The 25,920-nt window shown below is 38.1% G+C and overlaps 1 protein-coding gene and 1 pseudogene across 3 annotated transcripts in view; both read left to right on the forward strand.

Moving 5' to 3' along the window:
• Usp54 (ubiquitin specific peptidase 54) overlaps positions 1 to 25,920 on the forward strand; it is a 126,870-nt gene that overhangs the window by 62,826 nt on the left and 38,124 nt on the right. For all 3 annotated transcript variants that reach the window (XM_087184702.1, XM_087184701.1, XM_087184704.1), the window contains exons 4-5: positions 24,157 to 24,291; positions 25,702 to 25,815. In XM_087184702.1, coding sequence (XP_087040828.1) covers positions 24,157 to 24,291; positions 25,702 to 25,815 — 249 coding nt within the window. The remainder of the gene's footprint in view (positions 1 to 24,156; positions 24,292 to 25,701; positions 25,816 to 25,920) is intronic.
• Positions 4,347 to 5,344, forward strand: LOC106009502 (protein BTG4 pseudogene; annotated as a pseudogene).

Below are 25,920 nucleotides of genomic sequence, written 5' to 3' on the forward strand. Positions count from 1 at the left end.
AGGCCCTGGGTCTGATCCCTAGTATTAACAAAACAAAAACCTTGTTTTTGAAATGTCATTGTAAATGGGATTGTTTTGTTTAAATTCTTTGTGTGTTTTCTTTAGTTCAGCAATATGTTTATAAATATGTGTCATTGTGTATAGGTCTAATTTGTTTTCATTGTTATATAGTATTTGTGTAAATGAATCACTGTTTATTCATTATATTGCATTAGTCATTTGTATTATTTCTAGTTTTTGGGTTTTTTTGAACAGTATTGCTAAAAATATTCATGTGTGTGTGTATATATTATATATATGTATATATTGCTTTTATATATGTTTAGGACTGAGATTACTACATTGTGGGATATATGTCTTCAGCTTTTTTAAATAATACCAACTGTTTCCCAATATTTCCATATGTTTTCCAGTGTGTACTTTTTTTTTTTGAAACAGGGTCTTGTGATATAGTTCAGGCTGGCCTTGAACTCTGATGACCCTCCTGTCTCAGCCTCCCAAATGCTGGGATTACAGGCATCCACCAACACACTCAGCTTCAATGTGCACTCTGATCATTACTTTTTTTCTGAAAGTTGAGAAAAGTCAATTTTGAAATTGATACGATAGTGAAAGACAAGACTCTTCTGAATTTGCCAGAGTTTGAATTTGTGGTAACAACCCTAAAATCTCAGAGGTAATATACCAAAGATTTATTTCTCATTTACATTATTAATCTACTGTAGGCTAATCTTGATTATAGTTACTTAGGATCTAGCTTGTATGATTATAGCCATTGTGGTTGTAATTGCCATTTTGCTTATTTGGTGACCCTGGCATGCATTACAAACTCCATATAGGGTAAAGTTGTTAAGGTAGGCAGCCAAGTGGTTTGTGCCTGCCACTCATGCCTACATTGTTTCTTAACCGTTGGTAGGTTTTTTTTGTTTTTTAATGGTACTGGGGATCGAACTTGGGTCCTTGCGCTTGCGCAGCAGGCGGCGAAACCACTGAGCTAAATCCCCGGCCCTAACCGCTGGTAGTTTTTGAGAAGCCTAGGTACATTCCAGTGAGCCACAGCCCATCTCGTTTAGCCTATATACCCTTTCCTCCTGCCTTGGAGTCCAGGGATCCTACTGTCTTGCTGCCGTCCAAGGCACACTTCTGTCCTTAATTCCCTAATACATTGCACTCTCTGCAATCCTGGATCTATCCACCTTTTTCTTTGGTCTTTCAGCACCTCTCCCTTTGGCAACTAGTTCTGGACACCAGGTTTTCCTGAAATAGATGCCAAGGCTACAGTCATATTGACCATTAGTAGTTGCTAGGCTAGAGGGACAGAATTCTGGAGGATTCTGTGCAAGTAAATGCTCAACAAGTCTTTTTTATTCACAACACAGTGAGCAGAGCTAATCATCATGCCTACTGGACCACAAGGGGACCAAGAAGTACAATCCTCTTATGATTCGTGGGAAGGGGAAGAACCAGAAATATTTAGCAAACAGTATTAATGACTACCATACTTTTCTAGGTATCAACACTTAGAAAACGATCATAAATGTAGTATATTTGTAGTATTAGCAGTATTACAAATAAACCAATGCAACAAAATCAAGAGTTCAAAAATAGATATATTGGAAACTTGCCACTTGCCTTGTGACTCAATATATCAACAATAAGAATTTCAGACCCCTGCCAGCACACAGGAGGTGAGCCCCGAGGACACCAGCAACGCCCCCCCACCCCGTCAAAATGAGGACAGTTAAACAAGTCTTAAAACCAGACTTCCAGATCACCTACAGAAACCCCAAAGGGAAACGAGATGGAACACTCTGATACTCAACCACCTGGACTCCCTGAACTGGCAACAAAAGAGGATCTGGAAAAAATGGAATCAGAAATAATTTCTCAGATAACAGCAGAGATTGCTCATAGTACAAGACATGATTAATAAATCTAGAGAGGAGCTCAGGAACATGATGGAATTCCAACATAAGAAACAAATGTAATCCATAAAACAGATGCAAACAGATTTCCAGGAGATTAAAAACGCCATTGAAAAGTCTATATAGAGGGGCCGGGGATTTAGCTCAGTGGTTTCGCTGCCTGCTGTGTAAGCGCAAGGACCCGAGTTCGATCCCTGGTACCAAAAAAAAAAAAAAGAATCCAGGAAAAGTCTATATAGGGCCGGGGATTTAGCTCAGTGGTTCGGCGCCTGCCTCGCAAGCGCAAGGTCCCAAGTTCGATCCCCGGTACCAAAATAAAAAAAAGAAAAGAAAAGTCTATGCAGCAGAATGAGCCTATACATAGACCTGAATTTTTATATATACCTTGTGTTTTCTAATCCTGCTAATTTCAAATACAAGTTCTAGGGGTTCCTAGAGATTTCTTAGTATTTTCTCTGTAGATGATCATTTCATCTACATATAAAGATTTTACTTCTACCTTGGCAATCATATGCAGTTTTTTAATTTTAATTGCCAGGCTATTTTGGTTCGGCCCTATGTTTCAAAGTTTAATGGACAGATGAAGAGTAGGCATATCTGTCCTTGTTCCCCACCTTAGGGAGAAAGCATTGTATCTTCTCCATTCATATAAGGCATTTTTGCTGGAAGTATGGAGTACATGTCTTTGATCTGGTGAGAAGGCTCTGTTCTACTTCTGGTCTCCTGATAGCTTTTACCGTGAACAGCTGTAGAATTTAGTCCGATACTTTTTCTCCAACTACTGACAGGATCATATGGCTTTTTCCTTTCCTCTATTAAAATGATGACTTGGGGATGGATCTTCCAATGCTGAACCAACACTGCCACCCCTATAATAAAACCACTTTCTACATACTGCCAGATCTGACTTCTAATAGTTTGTTTTGTTAAACCAATTTCTATCTATGTTCATACTTTTTTCTTCTATTATCTTTATCCAGTTTTAGGATTAGCACAATGTTGATTTCCTAAAATGAGGGGAGAAGTGATCTGATCCTTCTTTTTTCTGTTTTAATTGTTTGATATAATTTATCAGTAGAAATGTATATGAGCCTGTTGTTGTCATCTAGGTAGGTTTTCAAGCTAGGAATATACTTTCTTTAATAGGTGCTATTCAAATTTTATATTTCCTCCAGAGTTAATTTCATTAATTTGTCTTCCAAGGTACTTCTTAGAAGTTATCAAATTTATTTCAAAAAAGGTTTTTGTAATATGCTTTCTATATCCTTTTAAATTCTGTAAAATCTGTGGTAATGTCTCCTAGATCTTGATATTGTAATTTAAAAAAATGTGTAATTGCTATTGTGTAATAGGAAGAAAAGGTCTAAAGGAGCAGGGGAAGTGGGAGGGGTAGGGGAAAGGAAAGAAGGGAAAAGAAAAAATATGAGGAAAGGAAAAAAATGGGAACAAAGTCTTTGCAAATAGGGAAGGGTGGAGGGGGTGAAGAGAGGGCAGAGGAAGGGGAAAAAAAATAAGAACCAAGATAGTCATGTAAAGGTACAAGATCCCAATGATGAATGTAACTATTTTATACCTAAAATGTACCAATAAACTTAATGGGAAAAAAAAAAAGAATTTCAGATGAATTAAGGACTAAAGGGTGCAAAGCAAAATTTTTAAACTTTTAGAAGAAACTATGAGAGAATATCATGACCTCAGGGACAAGGAAGGACTTATTAAATAATACATGTAAAGTAGAAAGTTTAAAAATTGATACTTTTTTTTTTTTTTGGTATCAGGGATTGAACTCAGGACCTTGTGCTTGTGAGGCAGGTGGTGGCACCACTGAGCTAAATCCTAGGCCCAAAAATTGATACATTTTAGTTAGGTAGATGGGCACATGTCTGTAATCCCAGCTACTTGGCTGAAGCAGGAGGATTTCTAAATTTAAGGGTAACCTGGGCAACTGTTATGGTTTATACCTAGATGTCCCCCCCAAAGCCTCAAGCGCCCATAGGTGGGGCTTTGTGAAGGTTATTGGATCGTGGGGCTATGATACTCATCAGTGGATTCGTCTACTAATGACTTTATTTTTTAAATTTTTTTATTTTTTGAGACAGTCTTGGTATGTAGCTCAGGCTGGCCTCAAACTCACTATGTAGTGGCAATCCTCCTGCCTCAGCCTCCCAAGTGCTGGGATTACAGGTGTGTGCCACCACATCCAGCTCTGCTGATGACTTTATATCTAAATGTGATTTTTGGAGGTGGAGACAGGTCATTGGCGGTGTGGCCTGGAAAGATCTAACCCCCTCTCTCCTCCCCTTTGATCACTTTATGCTTCCTGGTTGATGCACCATGAGGTCCTTCTCTGTGATGCCCCTCTGCCACCCTGCCCTGCCCTGGAGCCAGCCACTTATGGACTGAAACCTCTATAAACTGTGAACCAAAATAAACCTTTCCTCCTTTAAGTTATGGGTGTCTGGTATTGCACCTCAGTGATGAGAAAGTAACATAAGAAAGCAATTTAGGTATGAGTGCGAGTTGTAATCATATGCAAGAGTCTTCTAACTCTGGCCCACTTCTTGTTGGACTAGAGAGATTTTGCTGGACTCCTCATAGATTGTTCTTAAATCATGAAAGATGAAATTGCAGCATCAGTTTTCTTTGTCACAAGATTGGTGAAAAAAACATGAAAAATTGAATAAACAGCAAATTGATGACTTTGCAGAAAAGCTGATGAAGATCTTGTTTGAAACATAGAGGTCACTGGCACCCCAGTTGCCCTTCTAAAGTACAAGTCTTCAGGTGTATCAGGATAAACAATCAGAATAATGACCCCATTTTAAAAAGGGCTTGTGCTGAGAGTAAAGTGAATTATTTTCACCCGGGATTTCCAAGAGAGCTGACCATATGGATAGATAGATAGATCCCTATCAAGTGTGCTATAGGCAGATGGGAGGAATGGGAATTAACTCAACAAATCAGTTATGCTGCTAATTGAGCCTCATTAGACTACTCCTCTGGCACGTCCTCTGATGAAGAAAGTTTTGTAGCATGGAATCTCAGATCATCCCTAAAGTCAGCAATCCCAAGAGTGTCTATCAGGTTGAAAATTTGAAATGGCCCTGCCCATCTTGGCTCTACACCACCCGCCGAAAGAATGTGGCAGAGGGTCGTACAGGAGTCCTAGGAAACCAGGTTGCTTATCAAGTTGCATGTAGGATCCCCAAGTGCTACAGGCCTGTTACTGGGCACTGCATGGATAGGTACCACTGGATCAACTCAAACCGATAATACTGTGACAAGGTTGTGGTGAGAGAGCTTAAAGGACAGGCTTTGTCTTCTCTAAAATGAAAATGAGTCTGAGGCTCTTGAGAGGCCCATGAAATAGAAAAAAATGCATAATGGTGAATCCTCTTACACAGATTAAGACTCTGTTCTTAGCTATACTTTTAGATTCTTATTTAATTTTTTATGAAATTTTATGTAATGTTAATACACCCAGTAAGGTAATAGAATGAAGATATTAATCTGTGATAAAATTCAATGAATTTTGAAAAGTAACAGTGTAAATAAACGTACTTTTTTTTGTTTTTTGGGGTTTTTTTGGTACCAGGGATTGAACTTGGGTCTATGCGCTTGCACAGCAGGCAGCAACATACTGTTTTTAATACTATACTGGTTGTTTGTTTCTAGGGGAGTTTTAAAAGTTTGTATTTCTTCATTAGCAATTGTTTTAAAAGTAGATTTTTGGTTAGGGAAGAGTGATCCTGATAATACAATGTTCTGACTTCAACTTTATTTCTTGCTGTAACTGTTCTATTTCACAAGTCCAGGAAGAGCTTAAGAATTTTAAAATACAAAATTCCCTTTATGTGTCTTTAAAAATTTATTTATAAGACTTAATATGCTTTATTTTATAAAAGTGATACATGCTTGTTATAAAGAATTTAAGCTAAACGAACAACACACCACTAAGAAAATAAAAATACCTACTATCCAAAGCTGACCATTGTTAATATTGATGGTGAATATCTTTCCATTCTCTGTATATGTACAGATGTAAAAATGGATATACAGACAATTTGATAAGAATCCCATACTAGAGGCAGTACTTATTAAGTGTTTGAATTTAATTTTATTCAATCTTAGAAAAAAACCCTAAGAGTGGTGCTAAAATGTCCATTAGCTTTTCTACCACATAAAATTTTAAGTTTTCTCCAGAGTTAAAAAAGAAAAACAACAGGAAGCTGGAACAGACCTTAACCCCCCTCCCCATCTTATATGTGTTGAATATTAGTGGCTATGCCAACTATAGAAATCAGCATTCTTAATTTTTGTCCTTTATTTCATGTGTTATTTATTTATTTATTTATCTATCTATTTATTTATTTCTTTTTGGTACCGGGGATCCAACGCGGGTCCCTGCACTTGTGCAGCAGGCAGCAAAACCACTGAACTAAATCCCTGTCCCTCACATGTTATTTTTAATGGCAAGTTTTAAAATTTATGTTCTGCCCTAAAAGTATTTATATAGACCTTTTGTTTATCATTCTAAATTTAAATGGATTAAATGCTCATCAATCTATATGTGAGGTCTGTTTTGTTTCATCTTTGGTTAGCTGGATGCTATTAATAAACTTTTCCACAAAAAAGTAAAAAAAAAAAAAAAAAAAAGAAGAAAGCAACTTAGTGAGACCCTGTCCCAAAATAAAAAAGGACTGGAGTATAACTAAATGGTAAAGGACTTCTGGGTTCAATCCCTAGTACTATTACTGTATTGGAAAAAAATTGATAAATTTTACTATAGAAGATTCAAGAACTTCTTTTCATTAAAGGACTCCATAGAGAATAAAGAGACAAGGCTACAAGCTAGGAGAAAATATCTGTAATACTGTATATATAATCAATAAAAGATTATTATCCAGTATAGAACTCCAGAGAAAAATTCCTGTAAAGAAAATAAGCCAGATGTAGTGCCCCACACCCGTAATTCCAGCTATTTGGCCAGCTGAGGCAGAGGATCACAGGTTTGAACCTTGCCTGAGCATCTTAGCCATTTAGTAAAACCCTGTCTCAAAATTTAGTTGGAGGAGGGTATTGAGGATGTAGCTCAGTGCCAAGACCCTAGGTTTAATCCCCAGTATTGGGTGAAAAAAAAAAAGAGAAAAAGGAAGAATAGAAAACCCAAGTGATATTTAAAATGCTTACCCAAATTAGTAATCTAACAAATGTAAACCAAACTATGTTTTTCATATTGATAGAAATTTAAAAATCTGATAAAATAAGGGTTACCATAAAGGTGGAATAATGAGAGATTACATATATTACTGGTTGGAATGCAAATTGATACCACTACTTAGTTAAACAGTTTGTTATTAATTAGCAAAATTGAACTTGCATATAATTTATGGCCTAGTAATTCTCCTCCTAGATATACATTATAGAAAACTTCTTGAAACATAACAAGATATAATCAAGAATGTTCAAAGTGGCATTTTTTTTTTTTGGTACTGGGGATCGAACTCAGGACCTTCCATTTGGGAGGCAGGCAGCAGAACCACTGAGCTAAATCCCTGGCCCTGAAAGTGACATTTTTATGATTACAGAAAAAATGGAAAAAACCCAATCTAAGTACAATAGAGATTAAAATTATGGTTTATCCCCATTATAAAATAATATATAGTAGTAGAAATGATGACTTGCCAGTACACATGTCAGCTTGGGTTAATGTTGGTAAAAATAATTGAATGAATAAAGCAAGTCAAAGAGAACTGTATAAACTATGATTCTGTTTACATATATATACAAATCAAAAGCAGGTAAAACTATACTTTTCAGAGATACATGCATATGATAAAAGTATGAGGAATAAAAGGAATGATTTTTCACAAAATTCAGGATATGGTTGCTTCTGGAAGATATATGGAGGGGAATATAATTAGGGAGTTTCAAACTTGCTACATTTTCCATTTCATAGTTGGATGATGGATACATGGACATTTATTATTCTTTGGTCTCATGGATGCATGTACACACACACATAATGTTGGTTCTTTTTTTTGTATAATTATTTTCATTATAAAATATAGGAAGTTACTGTAATCATTCTAGAAAGCATACTAAAGTGTAAATTAGGAAACTAAAAATCGCCTGAATTCCAGCACAGAGATTGTCATTTCTCCTTATGCTTTCTCTTTGGTGGATGATGTTTCTGGTGGTAAATCCTTTTACCTACTGTTTTTTGTTTTGTTTTTTTTTTGGTACTGGGGATCGAACTTGGGTCCTTGCGCTTGTGCAGCAGGTGGCAAAACCACTGAGCTAAATCCCCAGCCTGTTTACCTACTGTTTTTGAAAAAAGTTTTTTGTTTTTTCCAGATCCCTGAATTCCTTTGTCTGTCATGTCTTCATACTTCATGTATTTTAACCTAAGAATAACCTGAAGTACTATTTTGATGTTGCTATTTTATAATCTTGCAGTGGCTTCCGGATGTCGCCTCAATCACTTAAAAATGCATGATTATAGTCATTTAAAAACTAATTTCAAGTCTTCTTTTCCTCTCCTTTTCTTTCCCAGATACTCTACATTTGAAATGGCATTTACTTTGCCTGGAATGTTTGTCTGGAATGTTTGTTCTTCCTTTTGGTAAACCACATCCACCTTTTAGAACTCTGCTTCAGAAATTACTTTTTTTTTGGTAGTGCTTAGGATTGAACCCTGGACATCATCCATGCTAGGTGAGCACTCTACCACTGAGCTCTCTACCCTCAGTCCCCAAAATTATCTTCTTCATGAAGTTTTTTTTTTTATACCGGGGATTGAACTTGGGTCCTTGCACTTGAGCAGCAGGTGGCGAAACCACTGAGGTAAATCCCCGGCCCCTTCATGAAGTTTTTTGAGGTACTGGAAATTGAACCCAGGGCCTTCACACTGAGCTATACCTCCAGCCACCTCCCCCTTTCCTTTTCTTACATTTTGAGACAAAGTCTTGCTTATTAGTTAGCCCATACTGACCTTGAACTTATGATCCTCCTGCCTCAGCCAACCAGAGTGCTAGGATTCCAGGCATGCACCACCACACTTGACTCCAGATAGTATTTTTGAGACTTGGGCCGGAATGTGGCTCAGTGGCACAGTGCCTGTCTGGCAAGCGCAAGGCCCTGAGTTTGATTACTGGCACCCCCCCCCCCAAGACATCATCAAGCCAGCTATGGTGGCACATACCTGTAATCCTAGCACTTTGGGGGCTGAGGCAGGAGGATCACAAGTTAAGTCCAGCCTGTGCAAGTTAGTGACTTAGTGAGGAACCCCCCCACCCACTTCAATATCCATACATCTCAGGCAGGAATGTAGTTCAGTAGTACAGTACTTGCTTAGCCTGTGTGAAGCCCTGGGTTTAATACCTAGTGCTGAAAAACCTGTCTGTGTCTAAATCTAGACTTGTTTAACTTAATATTTAACATGGTGAATGGATTTTGGGAAAAATAGCTCAGCTGTTCTTCCCTCTTATTGTTCCTCACTGTGCCTCACACAGTGCCTACACTGTATTAAATACTTTCCTGGGTTGATATATACTCTTTTATTTTTTTGGTTTTTGGTACCGGGGATTGAACTTGGGTCCTTGCACTTGCGAGGCAGGCGGCAGAACCACTGAGCTAAATCCCTGGCCCTTTGATATACTCTTTTAGCAGTTCTTAGATTTTAATTACTGATTTTTTTAGTACTTGAATTTTCCTTTTTGTTTTTGGTACTGGGGATCAAACTTGGGACCTTCCGCTTGTGAGGCAGGCGACGGAACCACTGAGCTAAATCCCCGACCCTTTTTTTTACTCTTATAATCTGTTTTATTCTTTTTCTATTTAATTAGAAAGATTTTTCTATTGTAACTTTTGCTTACACTTTTTTAGGTTTACTAATCTGGATCTCTCTTCCTCATGAACTATGTGTGTGTGGAGGTGAGCTGTTGATAGTGGGAAAGACCTACTGAGGAAATAGTGAGGCTTGGGATTCTGTCACCAAAGCAGTCATGTGGTGTCCTGTGCTTAAGTTCCATGTTACTTTGTAGTGTTTGTACTGTGGGGACAGTTCTAGGATTTAAACCAATAAATTTCTCTCTCTCTTTCTGCTTTGTACTGTATTTAAAATTAGGAGTGTTTGGTGAGCCAATATGAATTCCTTTCTGCTGGCTCTTTGTGACCTGTTTGCATTCTTTTTATTTTTTTTGGTACCGGCGATTGAACTTGGGTCCTTGCGCTTGCGCAGCAGGCAGCAAAACCATTGAGCTAAATCCCCGGCCCCTGTTTGCATTCTTTAAGTGTTGTTTGATGCATAAAATTATCATCACGTAATTTTTGTTTTTGTTTTTAAACAAGAACATCCAAGATTTCTCAATGTGATATACTCTATAAAAGCTTGCCAGTTCTGTAAGTCTGATTTCATTATGTTGGAGCATAATTATTCACTGTAGAATCCACTTTTTAAATTATTTTTCCATTCTGTTTGTCTTTTTTGTAACTGTTAAGAAAAAAATACTAAGGTATTCCAAGATGAATCAGAGGCTGACAAGCTTCCTTACTCCTGATGTTTAAATGAAGGATTTGCCCTTCCTTGCTGAATGAGATATATTCCTGTTCTTTTTCCATTTATGTACTTCACTTTGCATCATCTCCTAAAATGCACTTATTATTGGCCTTATGTGAATATCTTTTGGTTCAAGATAACTTTTTTTTTCTTCTATTTTTCTTTTTTGCAATACTAGGGATTGAACCCAGGGCCTCAGGCTTACTACTGAACTTGTATCCCAGCCACTTTTAAAAAATTTTCTTTTGAGACAGGGTTTCATTTAGTTGCCCCAGGCTGGTCTTGAACTTGCAGTCCTCCTGCTTCAGTCTCTAGTGTAGCTGAGATTACAGATGTTTACCACCACCCTGGGTTTTTTTTTTCCAGATGTCTTATCAATATCTGTCAGTATTCCTGTGCCTTGGCTTCACCAGGTAGAATAGTATATGTTGTGTCCAGTGCTTATAATTTCTTTATAGTGATTTATACATAGTATTTATGATGATTCATTTCTTTTGGTCCAGTAAATGGACTGGGTTTTTTTCTGTTATATGATATTATGTATAATTTCAGCCTCAAAATCTTGCATACAAGTTACTAATGTTGGCTTTTGTGGAAAAGAATTTGACTCAGTGTTTCCTTCTGTTTACTTTGAAACATGATGCCTGTCAGCTCTGACTTAGCAAATAGAAAATTGTGTACTAATTACTATGTCCCCTCAAACATTTCAAATTTATTTCCACCTAACATTACTAAAAAATTTTTTTTTTTTTTTTGGTACCAGGGATCGAACTCAGGCCCTTGTGCTTGTGCAGCAGGCGAAGAAACCACTGAGCTAAATCCCTGGCCCTTAAAAATTTTTTTATGACCTAAATTGTAATTGCATAGAACCTAGAGCTCGTATTTATTATTCATATTGGATCAGCCCCCAGGGTAGATTTTACTTTGGTGCTAGCTTATTTATTTATCTTTGTTCAGGGGAGGAAATCCGTCCTCTGTACTTGGTATGCTACAAAGATTTTGTTCTCCTTCCAGGGATTGTACTAGAGGCTTTGCAGTGCCAGGATGTTGGACAGAGTGTTTTTTGTTATAGGCAAATAAGAATGTTGCTTTGATTGATTAAATTTAACAAATCTTCTCAATCAATGATTTTTCTTTTAAGAATGCTAGGGTAAGACATAAAAAAGCCAGGGAGTGGAGTGGCGGGAAGGAAACCGGTTTTTTAAATATAAGATGTTCTGGAATGGAGAGCAATTAGGCTGTCCCAGTGGGGCAGGAATGTACATGTTCTGCTAATAGTCCACTTGTTGATTGGGGGAGATTTGAGAGTTTAGGGAACAAATCCCTTAATATTTCTTGCATTGTACCATGTGGCTATTCCTTCATTGGGTGCTGAAGCATAAGTATAGGGAATAAAACGATACAAGAAATTGCTCTTATGTGTGTGTGTGTGATACTGAGGATTGAACCTAGGGTCTCATGCATACCGGATAAGCAATAGCACTGAGGTATATCTCTAGTCCTTTGAGTTACTTTGAGACAGGGCTTGGCTAAGTTGCCCAGGCTGGCCTTGATCTTCTGATCCTTCTGCCTCAGCCCCTGGTGTAGCTGGGATTGCAGGTGTGTGCCTCTATGCCTGGCTAATTGTTTATTATTAATCCAATCTTTTCTTTTGTAGATTGGAAGAAAGTAAGGTTCTTTATTATCCTTCATGGCCAATTTCAGAAAAGAGTAAACCCATTATCCTGGACTACTATTTCAGGCAGAATAAACAGCCTATACATAAGGAAGTATCATTGTGTCTAATTCAGATATCATCTACTTGTGTTTAATTTCTTTTTGTTGTTTTTTTGTGTGGTACCCAGGATTGAACTTTAGTACCTTGCTCTTGCAAGGCAGGCACAGTGCCACTGAGCTAAATCCCCGATCCCCTTGTTTTTATTTTTTAATTAAAAAATTTTTTTTGAGACAGCATTTCACTATGTAGTTCAGACTGCCCTTGAACTCACTATGTAGCCCAGGCTGGCCTTGAATTTACAGTGGATCCTCCTGCCTCAGCCTCCCAAGTGCTGGGATTATAGACACACAAGCTCCACTATTGCAGGCAGCTAAATTAGTTAGAAATTATGAGACAGCTGGACAAGGCGGGGTCCTCAGCAAAGAAAACAATTAGGGTACTTTCACTAAAGGTTAACATTAAAAAGAGAGAAACTGGGGAAAATGGTGGACGGAAAGGTGGCAGAGGAGAAACTGGAGAAGCCTGAGAAGCCGCCAGAGTAATGGAGGGGAAAGTTCCATTCGCAATGCTGAGAAGCGATCAGCTGAAGAAGAAGCTGCAGACCTCCCAACAAAGCCTACAAAGATCTCCAAGTTTGGATTTGCCGTAGGTAGTCAGACAACAAAGAAAGCATCAGCTATATCCATCAAACTCGAATCAAGTAAGCCTAAAGAAACTGTTCCAACTCTTACTCCAAAAACCCTTTCAGTAGCAGCAGGTTTTAATGAAAATGAAGATAGTGAACCAGAGGAAATGCCTCCAGAAGCAAAGATGAGGATGAAGAATACTGGAAGGGATACACCAACATCAGCGAGACCAAACTCTTTCAAAAAAGGAAAGCGTGGGTTTTCTGATAACCAGAAGCTATGGGAACGAAATATAAAAATCTCATCTTGGAAATGGCCATGACCCAGACAATTAAATGATGTGTTTTGAATTGGAGTGTAGGGTGGATGTAAAGTTAAAAGGAATAGTTTCCTTTTAAAAAATGGTATAAGACTATTTTTGGAGCCGCTTTTTCTTTCTCATTTTTTTAAAAGATTGAGTGGTACGCTAATAAGTGAGAGTTTGAAATTAGAGGTAATTTATGTTTTACATACAGATTTCAAGACATTTGCTAATTTTGTAGTTTCATGTGATTAGTTTCCAAAGGTTACATATAATAAAGAAATCAGAAATGGTACCTTTTTAAAGAATTGCATATTTTTTTTAGACACAACTATTAGCACATTAAGAGGGAAGCAAAAAATTACTATTTAAAACTGTCAGCAGTTACTCCTAAATTAACCCCTCATTACCTAAACTGACTGCCTGGCTCCCAGGAACAGCCTTATAGAGAAAGGGGGAGTATTGTATTGAAAGGAAAATGTTGCTGGACTGTTGACTGAAAGTAAATTTAGATAATATTAAAATAGAGTTTTTTTCCTTATGGGCATTTGTTTTGTTATCATTTTATTAGGTATTGCATTGCCATCAGTGGATACAGATGCTTAGCTCTTTTACTAAAAATAATTTTTAAAAAATTTGTATGTGAAGTATCATATTTGAAATAGCCCATTTCACTTTAATGCTTTTGTCTACCTTCATTAGTCTTCAGAGAACAACCATTTGCTACCAAAGTAAATCTGTATTTTGAATGTGCTTCTCTTGGTTTTTGTTTATTAGCTAATTCTTGTAAGCTTTTCTGCCAGATCTTGAGGCAAATCATAAGGAAGCTGTTTCTTTTAAAATAAAAAACCACCACCAAAAATTTAAATGTATATACTGTTTAAGAATTTGGCTGGTTTTGTTTGTTTGGGGTTTTTTTTGGTACCGGGTATTGAACTTGGGACCTTGTGCTTGCAAGACAGGCGTTGGGACCTTGTGCTTGCAAGGCAGGCGCTGGAGCCACTGAGCTAAGTCCCTGGCAATTTAAAAAAATTTTTTTGAGACAAGGTCCCACTTTGTGTTCAGACTGGCCCTGAACTCACTTTGTAGCCCAGGCTGGCCTCGAACTTGTGGCGATCCTCCTGCCTCTGCCTCCCAAGAGCTGGGATTGCAGGCGTGTGTTACCATGCCTGGCTGTTTTTTATTTTTTAAAAGGTATAAACACCAAAAAAAAAAAAATAATAATAACATTGTAGAAGATGGAAGACACTAAGATGAATTTTCTGTAACTTTGTCTACACATTTACATTACTAAATTGTTAAATCCAATTTGAATTGAACTCACTACAGGATTTCTTTTTTGGTACCGGGGATTGAATTCGGGTCCTTGCGCTTGCGCAGCAGGCGGCGAAACCAATGAACTAAATCCCTGGCCCAGGATTTCTTAGAACAATTATATGGTTTATTTTAAGTGTATACATACTGCCCAGCATCCTGGGCATATTGTAGGTACTGAAAATGAAAGCAAATGCATTTTCAAACACATTTTATAGAATTGTTCATCACATATACTGTTAGATTTGTGTACTGTAGGGTGTTTTGTTTTGTATTTTTGTATTGTATGTGGACTTTTTTTTTCTTTTGGTACCAGGGATCAAACTCAAGACCTTGCGCTTTTGAGGCAGGCGGCGGAACCACATAGCTAAATTCCCAGCCCTGTATATGGACTTTTTAATGTGACAGTTAAACACATCTTTGACAGCATAGTCACAGACAAAAGAAAAATGATACAGTGATTTCCTTCAGAATGCCTACAGTGTTAAATTTGGAGGCAGCTTCAGACTATTTTATTTGTGGTAGTTACTTGCTGATCTTTTTTAATAGTAACTCCAGGGCGGGGGATTTAGCTCAGTGGTTCCACTGACTGCCTCGAAAGTGCAAGGTCCCAGGTTCGATCTCGAGTACCAAAAAACAAAACAAAAAACAACTAACTCTAGAGAAGAAACATGCGCATATGCCTAATAAGTTGTTCTTTTGCATTAAAGTTTAGATTAAGCCCCAAGTAAAACAATGGAAATGTATATAGAACTATTAGTTCTTTCATGATTTAATTACACCAAGATACATGAATTTAACTTTGACTTGACTTTTATGTCAGCAAACTATTCATTTTTGTCCATTTTACTGTTTGTTAAAATAATATTCCTCTCCTACATACTCTTTTCTTGACCCAAATGAAATACTAATCTAAGGTCAAGATGAGGAGAGAAATGACTGAGATTAATATCTTTACTAAAATAACCAATAAATTTTGTCCAACTCACACAAAAAAATAAATAAAAAGAGGGCCGGTTATTTAGCTCAGTGGTTCTGCCGCTTGCCTTGCAGGCGCAAGATCCGGAGTAAGATCCCCGGAGTTAGATCCCCGTACCAAAATACAAAACAAAACAAAATAAATAAAATAAAAATAAATAAAAAGAGAGAAACAACTACCCCCAGATACTTCCCCTAGGGATGAATAGTAGTAATTGATATTCTAAAAAGATCTCAATCACCTTAATTGAGAACCAGACCATCCCTAGCTAGCCCATTCCTTCGGGAAATCAATGCATGCTTGCTACATGACAAGCTTCCCCATTCGATCTCCATTTAATCAGTATTATCTGGGTGACTATACTTGTAATCTTATTGATTGATCGTGGTTTTGTCCCACCTCATGCCCACCTTGTGATTTTCCACTGGATCTTACAGTTTTGTCTCACTTTGTACCCGCCTCACCTCGTGGCTTTGCCCCTTAAAACACCTTTGAGAGAGCGGGGGTGGGGTGGGGTGGGGGGGTGTTTAGCTCAGTGGTTTCGTCGCCTGCCGCGCAAGCGCAAGGAGCCGAGTTCGATCCCCGGTACCAAAAAAACCACCTTTGAGAAGCGAGGTGGGCAGGCAACCCACTTTCCAGTCCGCCTTCTGTTTCTTAGAGAGAAGCTATCTTTCAATAAATTTTTCCTACTCTCCCGTTGTTCCTAGAATTCATTCTCCAGTTTTAGAGAACACAAACTCGCCGTTTCAGATATCTAGCAGGTTGGAAGTCGTATTTCTTTTGTTTAGATTATTTTGCTTATTTGGACTTCTTGGTGTCCTATATCACCACCATGCCCAGCAACTTCCTTGTTTTTATTACCTATGGATCTGAGCATATTTATGTGGTTCACTTTAAAGTCCTAATAGGCTGTGACTACTTTAAATACACTCAACTAATTTGACAACAATTTGATATAATTTAGTATAAAACTGAATCTTTGTTTTTTTGTTTTTGTTTTTGAGTTGGGGGTCCCTCTATGTTGCTGGACTTACAGGCAGATACCACTGTGCTCACATGGATGAATCTTTTTTAAAATTTGAAGTTTGGAATTGTACTTGATATATAAGTAGAAGGATATGATTGCAAGGAAAATATAGGAGATCATCATTATTGACTTTTCCTAGAACTTTTGGCAGAGTCTAAAATTTTCAAACTCTTTATTCATGTCCAGAAAGTCCCCTCTTTTAATTTCCCTAGTGGGATAAGTGGGTATGGTGTAGTTCTTAAAATTTGAATTGAATATGGTTAGCGAGTAATGTATAAGAGTCCTGCACTTTTTATTGTGTCAAAAGTAGTAAGTTGGGGCTGGGGATTTAGCTCAGTGGTTCTGCTGCCTGCCTCGCAAGTACAAGGACCCGAGTTCGATCCCCAGTACCAAAAAAAAAAGTAAGTTATTATTATAAAATTTTAACATTATTTGTGATTTCTCACTAAAAGCAGCATTTATCTTCTGGTGAATTTGGCATATCTTTGCCTCTGTGTCTCTCTGTTCATTGTCTAAAAGTCTTGGCTTTTTTTTGTTTTTTGGTATCAGGAATCGAACTCAGGACCTTCCGTTTGCCAGACAGGTGCAGTGCTGCAGACTTATATGCCTGGCTTGGCATTTTGATTTGTGTCTTTGTGTGAGAATGTCTCTTTTGCATTGGTATCAGGAATACATGCCATAGGTAGCTTTTGATGGTTTTTAGCCATGACACTGTGAGTCCAAAGTATTGTCTGTCTTTTTTTTTTTTTTTTTTTTTGGTACCAGGGATCGAACTCAGATCCTTGCACTTGCGCAGCAGGCGGCGAAACCACTGAGCTAAATCCCCGGCCCCCCAAAGTATTAAGAATTGAATGAAAATGAATTTAAAGTAAAGGGAATGACATAGGACATCTAAGTTCTTTACTAATCAGTAAGCCTTAGAAGTGTTTTTAGACATAAGATTATAGACTCCAAAGGGAGAAACTAGCCAGTTGTTGTTTGCTTTTCCCAAATTTAGATCAAGTGTCTCTATTGAACTGACTGGAGCGCCTGGGATTTAGTTCAGTGGCTCCTCTCCTTCCTCCCAAGCAAAAGGTCCTGAGTTTGATTCCTGGAAAAAAAAAAAATAAACTGACTGGATATCTGATAATATTAAGGGGTTATTACCTTTTAGGGGGGCGTTTGTGGCAATATTATGGTTATGTTTAAAAAGAGTTCCTAGTGGGGCCGGGAATTTAGCTCAGTGGTTCTGGCGCCTGGCTCGCAAGCGCAAGTGCCCGAGTTTGATCCCTGGCACCAAAAAACCAAACAAAAAAAAAGAGTTCCTGGTAGGAGAAAGGAAAAAAATATGAGAAAAGGAAAAAAATGAAAACAAAGTCTCTAAGTAGAGAGGGGTGGAAGGGTTGAAGGGAGGGCTGGGGAATGGGGAAAAAATAAGAACCAAGATATATCATGTAAAGGTACCAATTCCCGATGATGAATGTCATCGTGTTGTATACCTAAAATGTACCAATAAACTCAATGAAAAAAAAAAAGAGTTCCTAAGTTTTAGAGATACATTTTAAAAGATGTAGAGATGAAAAATGTTTAGCATTTGCTTCAAAATGATCTGAGAATGGGTAAGTGGATGGGTGCTATAAATGAAATAAAATTTATCACCGACTGGTAATTGTCAAGGTTGAATAATGGATGGGCATTTATGTGCTATTCTGTCTACTCTTGCATGTGTGAAATTTTTTGCAATAAAATGTTAAAAATCCTTCGTTATTGTTTTGAATGTCCAAGGGTAAATATTTGCATATTTTTTCCCCTCTTGAAAGAGAACTTTCAAAATTCCTTTGAACACTCAAAGCCAGTGAAAGTTCCTTATTCCCACAGTCAATGATCTTCTAGTACCAACCCTCTTATCTTACTTCCAGAGGGCTGTGTTTACAAACAGATTAGTCCGTCAACATTTAGGTTCTTTGGTTTCTAGAAAGTAAAGAGAAAGGAGTAATCGTGAGAGCTAAATGATTTAGGGAGCCCAGATCAAAAAGACAAACTCCTGTAGAGGTAAGCTAATGGTAAGCTAATGGTAGGGTAGGAAGTAGTGTCTTGCCTTTGCAGAAGGTGTTGCTGGGTCCCTGTCAGGAGGAGTTGGAGTGTTGACTGGGGTACTTTCCAAAGACCCTGGGCCCACAGAGCACTGAAATTAGTGACATTTCTTCTTGATCTCCACCATCTCTACTCATGACTTATGTTAAATGTAAGCCTAGGAAATTCTGAGAGAGAAATAGTGTTCTCTGCCTAAGAGCAAGGGTCTATGTTTTAGGGAAAAAACCTTAAGGAACAGCTGCATGTGTAGATGCCAAAACACAAAGACTTTCTGTCTTTATGGCACTTCTGTCTTATTTATTTGGTTTTTACTAATCCAAATAATTATGTGCTCATGTGGATAGAATTGTCTGCTACTTGATCTAAGAGAGATGGGTGGGGAAGCACCTGCTTTTAGTCATTAAGGTCTTGTTGCTTTTGTATTGTATCCAAGAAAATAGTTAACAGACAAAAAATAATGTGTTATTTCATAAGAGTGAAAAAGAAAATCTCTTTGGCTTACCCTGTGAAGAAGCATACAGAGAAACCTCAAAGTTTTGTTTTTTGTTTTGTTTTGTTTTTTGATTTTTGTTTCCCCCTGATTAAAATGGAACCACCAGTGACTCCACAAAGAAAAATGATTCCTGGGTTTTAGTTCTTCCTGCCCTTTCTCTCTCCCTGCCATAGAACTCAGCAATTGGAAGAATACCAGGTTTTGTTCCTTATTGGTACTGCCACCTGTTCTTACTGCTGAACTAAATGTTCTTGGCTTTCTTTGGTGTGAACAGGATCTCCCTCTGGGAAAGGTGGGAGGAGGGTGAAAAAGGGAACGGGAGGAGGCCCGTTCCAGCCCCTGTGCTCATGTGAGAGGGACACACAGAGGTTAGTGTGCTGCCTTAACAGAGGGGCTTTGTGCTACAGCTTCTTCCAGAGCTGCAGCTCCACAGATGCATGCTGGGCGGGCTCAGGCTACTTCATCCCAAAACTCTTGCTTCTGCCTAACAATAGCAGAGCAAGACTGACAATAATCATTAAAATAGGAAAGTAAAGAACATTCAATTAGAAGGCATTCCGAATGCATTCAGTTACACAGTGTGTATGGAGAAGGCTGCCTATAATTAAGTGGTGAAAAAAGAATATGGCATGGAAATGTTGATGCCAGTGAATGCTGTTACTGGAGATCCACTGTGAGTGCAGTCAGAGCTCTGACCTTAGATCTTTCCTTTCCTCTGCTGAAACCCTAATTATCTAGGTCATGGGAAATCTGCCTTTCTTGAATGGGAGCAACAGACTAGAAATAAGGTAGTCTTTCTTGCGCAAATCTCAGAGAGGAAGAAGTAGCCCAAGGTAGAAAAATCTGACTCAAAGCCCTTCTTAGCATAGGACAGTGAGAAAGATTTTTTAGTAACTTAAAATGACTCCTAAATATAATAATAATAATAACAATAACAACAACAACAACAATAATAATACCACCTAACACTGTGGTGGCACTTATAATATTGCCAGGCATGAGTCTAACATATCTGTTTGTCTTAAGATATGTATATCTATCACATACATACAAACTTCTCTATATAGACTAATATAGTTTAAGATAGTTTGTTTAATCCTCAAATAACCCTAGGAAGTAAATACTAATATTTACTCTGTTAAAAGAGAAAGTGAGCTGGGAGGGTTGGGAGGGGGAGGCAGGAAGATTTCGAGTTACAGCCTCTATAACTTAGCAAGACCTTGTCTTAAAAATAAAGATACAGCTCAGTAGTTGAGCACATGGCTAGCATGCACAAGGCCCTGGGTTCAATCTGGAATGTGTGTGTGGGGGGGAGCAAGACCTAGAGAAATAAAAATAAATTGTCCAAGGTCATATAACTGGTAGCAGGATTGGAATTTTTAAACCCAAACAGTTTAGCACCAAAATTCAAGCTCAAGCTCTTAACTATTATAATACTGTGCCATTTCTGAGTTGAATCCTGTCCTTTCTCAAGCAGGGTCATCTGAACTACACAGTGCCATGATTTGGTAGGACTTTATATTCTGGCTTTGTTTTTTTTGCGGGGGGGTGGGGGTGGCAGTTTGAGATTAGGGTCTTAGTATGTAGTTCAGGCTGGCCTTAAACTCACTATGTAGCCCAGGCTGGCCTCAAACTCAGAGGCCAATTCTCCTGCCTCGGCCTCCTGAATGCTGTGATTACAGGCATCCATCACTGTGCCCGGCCCAGGGCGTCATATTCTAAGATCACTATGCATAGGGAAGAAGTTAATATACTAGGAATAGCTAGTGCCTTAGAGTAGTAGGGCTTAATTCTTGAGGAAACTTGCTTGAGAAAGACTAAAGGTGCTGAAATTTGAAAGTGTTAGATTTGTTTTGTTTTTTGAGACAGGGTCTCACTGTGTAGTTAAGGCTGGCTTTGAACTCACTATGTGTCCAGGCTGGCCTCAAATTCTCGTGATCTTTTTGCCTCAGCCTCTCAAGTGTTGGGTCACAGGAGTGCACCACCACGCCCAGCTGAAGGTGTTAGATTTGCACAGAGCTGGTCTGGAAATAATTACCTGGTGGTTTGCAAATATGGTCAAGAGGTGATATGAAGAAGTACTAATTTACCAAGATAATTACAATTATAGAGTATCACAAACAAATGTTAAAAATAAATAAGCTGTACATGGTTGTGTACACCTGTAATACCAGCGCTTGGGGGCTGAGGCAGGAGGATTGCTATGAGTTTGAGGCCAGTGTGGGCTACATATTGAGCTCAAGGCCAGCCTGAACTTGTCTCAGGACGATAGATAGATAGATAGATAGATAGATAGATAGATAGATAGATAGATAGAGCTAAAGAGCCTTTTTCAGAGAGAAAAAAATTTTTGGTTGCTCTTTATATACCAGTAACATTCTAGTTGTTGGGAGTATAGGAAGGAATAAAAGGACAAAAATTTATATTCTCATATTTACTATATTCTGGAGAGTGAAGTCAGAGCTTGTGTGGGCTGAGTCAGAAGTAGATTAGTAGGGCAAATTATGGAAGGTCTTACACTTTGGCCTTTACTGTATATTCAGTGGAAAACTAGAGGATTTTGAGCAGAGGAATGGCATAATCTGATTGTATTTTTAACAAAATCATCTGAGTGCTATATTGAGACTGTTGTGTCTTCCTCTGAGAAGGGGTCCTGTCAAGAAATGATGTGCAGTCATCCAGGGAAGAGATGAATTGGCTGAGACTGGAGTGGTAGCAAATGAGGTAGTGGGGTCTAAATGTATTATTATTATTTTTTGGTATAGGGGATCGAACTCTGGTCCTTGGGCTGTAAATGTATTTTGAGAGGGGAAATAGAGGAATTGCCAGTTGATAGGATGTGAGTGCTAGAGATGGTCAAAGATGTTCTCCACAGGACCGGGGATTTGGCTCAGTGGTTCCGCCGCCTGCCTCGTAAGCGCAAGGACCCAAGTTCGATCCCCAGTACAAAAGAAAAAAAAAAGATGTTTTCCACAGTTTTTGTCTTAAGCAGCTGCAAGGATGGTGTTGTCATTTATTGAGAGAGAGAAAATATGGGTGGTGCTGATTTGTGGGGGCAGATAAATTCATTTTGGGGCATGTTAAATTTGGTAGGCCTGCCTACTGATCATCAAATGTTGATGTCCAGCTGGATATATAAATCTGAGGAGGAAGATTTGGCTATTAATGTAAATGGGGCATTATCAATGTATGTGTAGTATCTAAGACCATGATGGTAGATGAAACTTATACTAAAAGTGCGAATGACTGATTATAGGGAAATCAAGAGGTCTGAAGCCTGAGTCTTAGAATTGATCAAGAACTGGCAAAAGAGAATGATAAGGAGTGACCCATGAAGTAGAAAGAAAGCCAGGAGAGTGTGATGCCCTGGAAGCTAAAGGAAGAAGATACGTGAAAGATCAGCTAGATTAATTGCTGCTGATAGGTCCAGCAGCATGAGGACCAAAAATTGGCCAATCTTGGGTAGGATTTCGTATTCTAAGATCACACAGGCATGTTTATAAAGTGGTCTCAATAGTAATGTCTCTGAAAAATAATGCTTGAATTTTTTGTATGAAGAAAATACTTGTACTTTGAAATGAGAGACATTCTTCTGGCCTATTGGTATGTATTGAATTGCTGCGTAAGTCATTTTTTTGAGTGGTTCAGAGAGGATCTGCAACACATGATGTCAAGGAGCATATTCTAGTCTTGAGGGAGAATCTGGTACCAAGTGACAGAGACAAACACCTTAAGCCAGGTGCCACTTGTTGCTGCCTTTGTTTCCATTCTCTGGACATTGCATTCAACAGAGTTCAGGTGTAGGTAAAGATGGAGAAGCTAGATACATTTAATTATAACCAAAATAAACCATGCATAAAAATACATCATAGCCAAGGTCAGTAGACTGGAAGGTATTTATTTGCCTCAAAGGACCAAGAAAGACTAAAAATAGTTGTAAAGACTAACTAGTCTGACAGTATTAATGTTTTGTTTGTTTTTTGTTTTGTTTTTTGTTTTTTGAGACAGGGTCTCGCTATGTAGTTCAGGCTGGCTTTGAACTCACTATTTAGCCCAGGCTGGCCTCGAACTCCCAGAAATCCTCCTGCCTCAGCCTCCTGAGTTCTGGGATTACAGGAGTGTGCTGCCACACTCGGCTGCAGTATTAATTTTTGATAATATTTTGAATATGGGGTACTTTATATCACATACTGATAGAAGTATATAAGTTTGCCTAACTTCTTTATAACAGCAAAAAACTTGGAGACTGCCAAAATATTTGTCAGTAAATGAATAAATAGATGTGGTATTGCCACTTAATAAAATGATATGTAGCAGAGAAAAAGAATTTTTTTTTTGGTACTGGGGATCGAACTCAGGTCCTTGTGCTTGCGGGGCAGGCGGTAGAACCACTGAGCTAAATCTGCAGCCCAAAAAGGATATTCTTGAGATCTGTCACTGTGGATAGATCTCAAACAATGCTGAATTTAAAAAAATTCAGTGTGTGTGTGTGTGTGTGTGTGTGTGTGTGCGTGCACTTTACATACACACAAAATTATGCTATGTGTAATTATGTGTATCTGTAAAAGTATTAAAAACAAGATTATGTGACCAACTCACAATCTTCAGTGGCTGTGGAGAGTGGGACAGTCTTAAACAAGACTTTAGCTTATCTGTAGAATGGAAGTCAATGTGGTTATTTCTGGGTAATAAACACAGGGTTTTTTTCTACATAATTCTTTATACTTTTAAAATTTAAAATATAGCTAAAAGATTTAAGAGGGCCATATTTCATAGGATGAGCCCTCAGAAAATATATTGTGTGAGTCTATTTACATGTAACTTATCTCTTTTTACCTAATCATTTACTTCTGTCTGTATGTGAGGAAATAAGGTAATTGCTTCGTATTAATTCATGATGGTGTTTTCTCCTAATGTGTCCTTGATGGTGTCCCACTCAGATAAAGAATCTGTTAGCACATATCATGCCCTTCATTTTGACTGTTAATTTTTTTAAGTTACTAACTGCAAAGATATCAACCAATGGGAAGTACAGTTGCTTCCACAGTATCAGTATAGAGATGCCAGCATGAAAGACTGGGATGTGTAGAAGCTTAATAATAGCATTATGCCTTTTTTCTTGTCTAACTTCTTCCCTACAGGGAATCTTTAACCAGTTTCAGTGCAGTAGTGAAAAAGTCCTTCCATCTGACACTCTCCGCAGCGCTCTGGCAAAGACTTTTCAGGATGAGCAGCGTTTCCAGCTGGGAATTATGGATGATGCTGCAGAGTGCTTTGTAAGTGCTGGCCTCTGGCCCGCTTTGATGTCGGATGGGACTGTTGATGGTCTCCATCAGGGACTGACTGTGATAGAATTTATTGTGCTCTGATCTGTACAGTTAAAACTGGGAGTTTCTCTAGTTTCTCAGAGATGTAGAGTTTCTCTGCTATTGCTGTATGAATTGCCTAGTGGATTTATTATTTTTTCCTTTATGCTTAGGGTAGGTTTGTGCTTGCCGCCTTATAAAACAATGACTCTCACCTTCAGAAGAGCCAAGTCTCATTAAAATACAAAGTGCTAAGGGCCAGGGATTTAGCTCAGTGGTTCTGGAGCCTACCTCGCAAGTGCAAGGTCCCGAGTTCAATCCCTGGTACCAAAAAACCCCCCAAAAAACAAAGTGCTGGACTGTACTTCAGAGCTTCTGATTCAGTAGCCTGAGATGGGACCCAAGAATATCCATCTCTGACAAATTCCCAGATGATGCTAGTACTGAGATTGCTGTCTGGGAATCATGCTTTTTTTGAACTTCTCCATTTCTAAAGATATTAAACAGGGAATCACTGAGTGCCTAGAGCGCAAGAGTGATGTGCTATATAGACAACTATGTTACCACCATGACTTTAATAGAACATTCTAACTTTTCTCTCTGTTCTATCATCAACCTTTGAAACAGTCTTTGTATAAACAATTAAAAATATCTGGAAGAGATATACATCACATCACGGGAAAAATTGGACCAAAATTGGAGGTACTCCTGAGCATTTGGATCACTTAATATATTAGTGGTGGGAATATAAAATGGTATCACTGCTTTGGAAAGCAGCTTGGCAGTTTCTTTAAAAACTAAATATGCAAATTACTGGGCAGGGGATTTAGCTCAGTGGTTTCGCTGCCTGCTGTGCAAGCGCAAGGACCCGAGTTCGATCCCTTGTACCAAAAACAAAAAACAACAAAAAAAGAATTACTATATGATCCAGCAGTTGCATTCCTAGACATGTATCCCAGTGAAATGAAAACTTAGGGTCATATAAAAACCTATACATGAATGTTCATAGAAGGTTCATATATAGTAGTAAAAAAACTAGAAGTAACCCAAATGTTCTTCACTGGATAGATGGTTAAAATAAACTGATATTCTATACTATGGAATACTATACAGCAATAAAAAGGAATAAATTATTGAGTCATGCAACAGTTCAGGTGGATCTCAAGGGAATAATGCCAAGTGAAAATGTGATATCAAAAGGTTGCATGATCCTGTTGTATAATGTTCTTGAAATAACAATAATAGATTTGGAAGAATCAAAAATCACAGGTATTCTTACTTTATAAGACATTTGCTGTTTCTCTGGGTAAACTGCTTGCCAGTTTGTTCACTTGTCAATTAAGTTTTGTTGGTATACTGCCTTTGTTCTTTCCTTGTCAGGAAAATCTCCTCATGAGAATTCACTTCCACATTGCTGATGAAACCAAAGAAGATATATGTACTGCCCAACACTGCGTTTCCCACCAGAAATTTGCAATGACGTTGTTTGAGCAGGTGAACCCTAACTCTATCATTGTCTCTTCTTAGACCTTTTCTTCAAGAAAACTTTATCCAGGAATGTGGGGGTGTTAAATGGGTTCTAAAGTAGTTCATGATTGT

This window comes from Heterocephalus glaber, unplaced genomic scaffold (genome assembly GCF_053883595.1).
Source record: "Heterocephalus glaber isolate CG9 unplaced genomic scaffold, H.glaber_assembly_v1.0 deba00001497, whole genome shotgun sequence".
NCBI lineage: Eukaryota > Metazoa > Chordata > Mammalia > Rodentia > Bathyergidae > Heterocephalus > Heterocephalus glaber.